This window comes from Gopherus flavomarginatus, chromosome 6 (genome assembly GCF_025201925.1).
Source record: "Gopherus flavomarginatus isolate rGopFla2 chromosome 6, rGopFla2.mat.asm, whole genome shotgun sequence".
NCBI classification, from domain to species: domain Eukaryota; kingdom Metazoa; phylum Chordata; order Testudines; family Testudinidae; genus Gopherus; species Gopherus flavomarginatus.
In genome coordinates this window covers 35,267,080-35,274,680 of record NC_066622.1, presented here as the reverse complement: position 1 = coordinate 35,274,680, position 7,601 = coordinate 35,267,080, and the positions used below count along the sequence as shown (strand labels likewise).

The 7,601-nt window shown below is 45.2% G+C and overlaps 1 protein-coding gene across 1 annotated transcript; it reads left to right on the top strand.

Annotated features, from left to right (window-relative positions):
- Positions 1-620: 620 nt before the first annotated feature.
- Positions 621-6,667, top strand: BARX1 (BARX homeobox 1). The gene is made up of 4 exons (XM_050957912.1): positions 621-1,149; positions 4,382-4,670; positions 5,114-5,198; positions 5,892-6,667. Exons 1-4 carry the CDS (start codon positions 945-947, stop codon positions 6,054-6,056), a joined length of 744 nt encoding a protein of 247 aa, XP_050813869.1. The 5' UTR covers positions 621-944; the 3' UTR covers positions 6,057-6,667.
- The last annotated feature ends 934 nt before the right edge of the window (positions 6,668-7,601 follow it).

Below are 7,601 nucleotides of genomic sequence, written 5' to 3'. Positions count from 1 at the left end.
GGACATTCCGAGAATGGAACCGGGGAAGGGCAAATACTGCGCAAGGCGATCGCGTGTTAAATTGTACATCCGTGAACCTTGAGGTTTTTCATGGAATGCACAATATTTGACAGGCTCTTTGAAGCGTCTCACCTGCAGGGCAGTACACGACTAGACGGGTAGATTACCTACGAAGGAGAGCAGGCTTTGCGTTTGGAAAATGTCCTGTGACTACATTTAAAACCAATAGGACGTTGCACATCCTAGAGGGTAAGTACAGCTCCAGCATTTCTAAACTGCTGGCACATTCCTCTTTTTGTTGGGAGTGGGCTGGCGCTGGTAATTGCTGGGAAGTACCTTTAGCTTCAAATCGGGCATCGCTGGTTAATTTGCTTTATATGGCACAGGATAGACGCTCTTCCTTAACCTTTCGTTTCCAGGTACTAAGCGCCCCTCTCTTTCCCCTCCCCCTACGCCCACCCCCCCAATCCAGCTCCGACAGTCCCAGACTCAGGTCAGGAATATAATAGGCTGCTGTCTTCAGTCCTGGGGCGGAGAAAGAGCTCTCCTATGACGTGCCTCCTGCAGCATGAGGTTGTAACTTTTCCAGCCTGGGCTCACTCCTTAAGGAGATCTTCAGCCACTCGGTGCAGCGGAGAAGGAAGAGGGGGGCGGTCGGGGCAAGCACAAGCCGAGCGCTGGCCCCCGAGCACCTCCGAAGGGGAAAGGCTACCAAGGCTGCGGGGAAACTGCGCGCTTGGGCAGCCAAGCCCCAGGAGGGAGAATGGACAAAGCCTGCCCCAGGTCTCTGGGCGCCCTTCCAGAGTCACCAAGCGGAGGGCGGCTCTAGGGCGAGTTCGGCAGGATCTGTGCAGCCCGCGGCGGAGAGAGCCGGCGCCTCCCGGAGGAAAGGGGCTGGGGGCGTCCCTGGGGTCTGGCCTGGGGCCTGGCCCGCAGCGGGAAGGATGCAGCATCCCCTGGACCTGGGAGCCGCGCATTATTTCCCCGCGGAAGTCTTCCCTGACCACCGCTCGCATCGCTACCGGAGTTTTATGATCGAGGAAATCCTGACGGATCACCCCGACTCCAAGGTCTCGGCGCCGGCGGGAGAGCTCCTCAAGTTCGGGGTGCAAGCACTGCTCTCAGCCCGACCCTACCACAACCACCTAGGTATGTCCCGCGGCCTCGCTAGCCCCCCGCCCCCTCCCCACAGGCCGGGGAGCAGCCTCAGTCCTCATCAGCCCTGCAGCGGCTCCCAGTCTAGGGGCGGAGGGAGGACAGGGGCTCGCTATGCCCAGAGTGACAGTCCTGTTCATTAGCTCCGTCCCCGGGGAACCAGCTGGGCCCTTGGGGCAGTGCAGGTCCCGGGGATGGCGGGGGTCGTCACCAGACGGTAACAAGTTTAGACCTTTCTTCCGCTGTTTGTCAGCGTGCCTGATGGCAAAGCGCCGCTGCACAGGGGAGCTGGGGTCATGGTGGAAACACGAAGCAGCTCTCTTTATTCAGGGATCCGTTCAGTGGCCAAGTTCGGTAGATAGAGCCTTTCACAAACGGATCTGTGTTTATATGCCACTAGGACGATCCCACTTTATGTAGTTTCATGCCAGAAGTTTAGGCCACAGCCAAACAAATACCTCACACACACACCCAGGAAGGATGATTTAAAGTAACAAGATTTTTTTTCCAAACAGGATTCCAACAGAAGCAGGTTTCTCACACATCTAAATAGTCTATACATAACTGGTGTGAAACAAACTTTGTTCTTTTTACCTTTTCCCCAAGTGTTTGAGCTGCATTTTTCTATTATAACTGATTTTATGGGGCTCATCACAGGGAACAGCCTGTTTCCTTCTCATTCCATCTGATTATTTTCAGTTGGGAAAAACGTTTTTGTTTCCTTCTGCGCAGAACGGAATCTTAGCCTGGTAAACTACACACTGTAATTACACCAGGAAAACAAAACAAAAAACCTTTCAAAATAGTATGTGGCATTTCTAATCTTTTTTCCGCCAAAGAATTGCCCAACGTTTTTTTCACATTACTTTTCGAGATTATTTTCAGAATGAAGCTCATATAATTCACTACAGATTAAAATAAACGATTGGGTTAGTAATGTGAGTAAGCGATTTGTAAGTATTTCAGACAGGCTCTTTGGCTTCTTAAATTCAACATAGGCCTACACGCTTGGGCCTTATGAAAGCTTGGGCCTTATGAGTCCCATCCTATTTAGAGAAAACTCCTCTCGAAGATCATGGAAGTTATTATGATTGTATTGTACGGCAGAGAGACAAATATAGAACTTGTGTATGTATTAGTAATGTACTACATAGAACATTACTCGTGTGTGTATATACAGTGTAATATATAGAGTGTAACATATATATCTAGACGTATGTGATACATTACTGATATATTATATATTACTATGTATTACCAATATATTACCGGTACAATAAGCAAACCATCTATGGCTTCTGAATTTGAAAACTGGCCTTTTGAAAACTGTCCCTTCCAAAGCTACCTTGAACCAAACCTTTCTTTATCATAGAAAAAAGAATAAAATACAAAAAAACACAGTTTGTTGTTTCCCGTAACACCGTCTGTTTGCATAAAGAATCAGAGCAACAATTGCTCTGTAGGGGGAATGATTTTCACAGACCTGCCGAACTCAAATGCGCCTTTAAAATGTTAAACCAAGTATAATGATGTTTATAAAATATTATGGCAAAACTCCCGTTGACTTCAGGAGGAGCATGAGCGGATTCCTAAACTGGGGTAATAAAAGTTCTTGCTTCTGCAACACAATTTATATTCAGTCCCGGGAGAGTTCGAAAAGCGTTTTAGAAACATTTTTCTTACAAAATCCTGATTGTCCCTGTAGTTTCCTTGCTGTCCGAGGCAGTTAAAGATAATTGGTTTGTGTTTTAATATAAATTGCTCTAGAGAATGCAGCATATTGTCCTTTTATTCCCTCCCCCATAAACGCTTTGTAATATACCGAATGAATTATTCATTATTTCCAAGCTAATTCTGCATATGCGTTGAGCCAGGTCTTTTGCTGTTTCCTCCGCAAGATTAATAGGGAAAGGACTTCCTACTTGTGAGGGGCATGTGGGGGGCTTCGGGAAGGGATGCTTGAATTGTAAGTTTATATAGTTTCTTAGCCTGCTATTAGCAAACTAAACTTCCAGGGGGTCATTTGTCAATTTGATTTTATACATCAAATAAGAGAGTTGAAACTAAATACGTGGTTCAGAGAAGTATCACCAGTTCAAAAATAATTTGTTAGGCGTTTCTACAAAATTTTGGATCGAGAAAGGTTAGACCTGAATGTTTTGATTGTGATTCAGTAATACATTTAACGACGAGTTTGCTTGTGAATTTAAATTAGAATAAAACCTTTCTGTAGCATATTGTTTTACAGTAAGCCATGCAAAATGTGGCAGTATTCTAGACTGTTATCAAAATTAATATTTTATTAGAATGAATGAAAACGCAAAGAACGAAAATACTATATAACTATACGGGAACTTTGGACTAAAATTATATATATAGTAGCGCTATAACCTCCTGTCCATGTACGCTATATTATTCTATTATATCGATTATTTATTCTATGGCCAAGAACTAAGACCTTCATAGTACCTTTAGGTACTATTACATACTAAATTATTTTAAATTATACCCACTTGTAAAGCCCAAACTATCAATTATCAACTGCTCTTATAAATTTAAAAATATGCTTACATAACAATTCGATCCTATTTGGATCGGGATTTTTATATTACAGCAAGATATTTACTGAACGAGAAAAAAATCAAACATTCAGAAATACATAGAACTAGGCTGAAGAATATTGGCTACGTTTTAAAAAAAATAGACTTAAGTTTAAGAGTATTGACCTGTGAACAGCAAGACTACAGAAATACAACGCGAAAGTTAAGAAAAACTTACAGTTTGATTGCTTTCCAGTTGAAATATAAAATATTCCCAACTTGATTTTTCTCCCCACACTGAATGAAGGTTAGACTCGTTTGAAAAGGAGCCTTCCATCCCTTCAAATCTTGCTGAATGGTAAGGTTAAATGCTTGTCGTATTAGTTTCTTTGGATCCACCCACAGAGCTCAGCAAGTCACCCATTTTCCCCCACTAAACTCCATCCCGTTTCCCCGCGGGACTCCACACTTCCTTCATTTTTCCGTCTGACCCTATTATTCCTTTTTTTCCTAGGCAGTACCCGGAGCCTCTCAGCTGTAGTAGGGCCTGGCTGGGGTGGCTTGGGACATGGGCACGGCATATCTGAAACAAGTCAACAGCCATGCTGGTACCTGGGGAAGCTAAGCGGGCGCTAGATACGTGCCAGGGGCTCCTGCCCTCTCTCACCGTGTCTTTCTCTCCGCAGCGGTGCTGAAGGCTGAGCAGGCGGCGGTGTTCAAATTTCCCCTGGCCCCCTTGAGCTGCTCCGGCCTGGGTTCGGCCCTGCTGGCTGCAGGTTCGGGGCTGCAGGGCGGCTCGGGATCCCCTCACCTCCCGCTGGAGCTGCACCTCCGGGGGAAGCTGGAGCCGGGACCCCCGGAGCAGGGCAGCAAAGCCAAGAAAGGGCGCCGGAGCCGCACGGTGTTCACCGAGCTGCAGCTGATGGGGCTGGAGAAGCGCTTCGAGAAACAGAAATACCTCTCCACGCCTGACAGGTGAGGGCGGGCCCAGGAGCCAGTTCTGCTCTGCAGCCTCAGGACCGGCAGCGCAGGGGGCTAGCCGGGCTTGGTTACCAGCCCATTAAGCGAAGCTAGTCTTCCCCGGGGGCATTTGTGATCCCCACAGCGAATCAAAGAGCTCCAAGGAAATTAGTTCAATATTTACTCACCCACAGCCCAGGTTAGTTTGGGTTACTACCCCCTCCCCCAGTTCAGATATCTGCTGAACAGAAGCTAGGTGGGGGTATTTGGTGGGGAAAGAGCGCCAGGAACGCCCGATAGTCCGAATCCTTCCTTAAGGAACAATACAGACCAATGGGGGAGGGGAGGGGAGCGGAGCGAAGCCAAGCGGTGTATGGGATTTATCTGAGCAGTGGGGTTTTGACTGGCAAGTGAGTGGTTTTCTGACGGCAGTACGTGTGTCCTCTCTCGCCTTGCAGAATAGACCTGGCAGAGTCCCTGGGTCTCAGTCAACTTCAGGTGAAAACGTGGTACCAAAATAGGCGAATGAAATGGAAGAAAATAGTAAGTGTGCTACTTGTCTGTCTGTAAAGCCTCGGGTCTTTTTCCCCTGTAGGAGTTGGTTGCTGGCCGATATCTGATTGCATCAGGGAACATTAGCCGCTTGCTTGGAATAGGAAAAGGGGTTTAGATTGTTCGCTCGTCGAATGTAACATCTCTCTGTGTACCCTGATTTGCTCGTTGTTCGGATATATCTTCTCTCCCTTTTCTACGTTGTTGGTGACAGAGGCCTGCAAACCCAGCCCCGCTGGCTATGACAGAAAGGGGCATCTATCATGAACAGCGGAAGGGCTTGTAAAAATGCAACTGCACAAAGTCACAACATAGCGGAGCACAGGAAGACGGGGAAAGAAACCAATAGCCAAGTCTACTCCGGGGATTTGAGGATATGCCCCCCGCCCTCCCTCAGGATATTCAGGACCAAGGGCTGAGGGAAGTGATCTATAGAGGTAGAGAAGAGCCGTTAAAGCCGTAAATGCAAACCAGGTCACAATTCAAGCCAGCTGTAAACTGTTTTAGCTGGCTGCCTCCCAGACCTGGTGTTGAAATACTGGGGACATAGAATATATTTTTGATTCTCGTTATATTTTTTTTAGCGTAACATAGGCCAGCCTATAGCTTTCACAACAGGATAAAGCCCTTGTATCAGGCACCTTTAAACGTGGTTTTATTCTGGCATATCCTTCGGTTTTCCAGGTATTACAAGGTGGAGGCCTTGAATCTCCCACCAAACCTAAAGGTCGTCCAAAGAAAAACTCCATCCCAACTAGCGAGCAACTTACAGAGCAGGAGCGAGCCAAGGAAGCAGAGAAACAAGCGGAAAGCCTAAACTCGCCCTGTGAAGTCAACCAGGAGGAATAAAAAAATCAAAATAAAAAAATCAAGGATGCCTCGTGAGCGTGCCAAACAGCACAAAGACTTACAAAACAGCATCGATCAAGTGCCTTCTCTAATGAAACCTGAACATTTTAAAGACTGGATTAACGATGAGAAACACACCATCTGCAGCCGTGGAGTGAGCCTTAGACTTGTGTGCCATGCATTTGTTAGGCCTCATGCACTCCCTTTTATTTTAAAACCTAGTTTCCACAATGTGGAATGAGGAGCAGGATAAATAGACAAGGCCCATGCAGCGATCTGTTCCACAAGAAGATGCCAGGTGGAAGAAGATGGGTGACAAAATGGTTAGTGGATTATTATTACGATTTGATTTCCGTTGTATTTAATATTTGATTGATTCCTTTCCCCCTCTTTTTCTTCCCCCCATGTACATAAGGAAAAACACAGCCGTTTCTCTTTCTCTGTATCTGTTTGGGAGCTCTGAGATGGAAGATTGTTGTATTTTGTCAGGAGGAGATTGTTACTGTTATCTTAAGCCTACTTGCTGTCTACAATCCTGTGGTGCCCCAAGTAATCCGAAAACTGCATTTTATGATCAGTTAATGCAAGATATTTACTTTATTTCAATAAAGTATTTTATGACCTGTTGCCTTCAGTAAGGTAATGTGTTTGTGTATTAGCAGAAGCCGTTTTCCTGTTAGCTATTCAAATACAAGTTAATTGACAGATCATAATGAAACAAAGGATACACAACTCTGTTCCAGAGACACACTGTATTCCTGTGGCTTTATTTCTTCCGTTTGTGATACAGTACGGTATTCATTTTCACTAGCAAATTCTCACCCGCAGAGTAGCACGGATTTAGGGGGCACAATCCTTAAATCCTTACTTGGCCCAACTTCCCTCATCTTGGGCAGGCGTGAGTCCGTATTTAGTATATTTCACGCATTGTATTTATATATATATTTCACTGATTGCTTTTCGTATAACTTCTGTTAGCAAGTAAAAAGTGATATGTCTGCACAGTAAATATGTTAAATGATGTAATGCCTTAAATTAGAGGCGAAACAGCGTTTCTTGATGTGGGTGTGGCAATATGTGAAAGTGGATAGCCTAGCTATCATGTAAAAGCAGCAAAGAATCCTGTGGCACCTTATAGACTAACAGACGTTTTGGAGCATGAGCTTTCGTGGGTGAATACCCACTTCCTCAGATGCACAGGATTCTTTGCTGCTTTTACAGATCCAGACTAACACGGCTACCCCTCTGATACCTAGCTATCATGTTACTTTTTAGAAGCCCACCAAAACATTTAAAATATACAAGATTTCGAAGCCGATGATTCTCCCTAAATGGCACAAAATGCGTATTATAATTTTTTTGATTTAATAATAAGCAAATCGTTATCTGGCCTGCCTACATAAAACCAACACTAATTTCCTGTATGCCATATTTTGTGTGTTCTCTCATATAATGTCCGATCCCCCTTCAACTTCAATGGAGTATTAAAGATCTGGTCCCTAAGAAAATGCTGAAACTATAGACCGAATTCGATCTTTAATTACT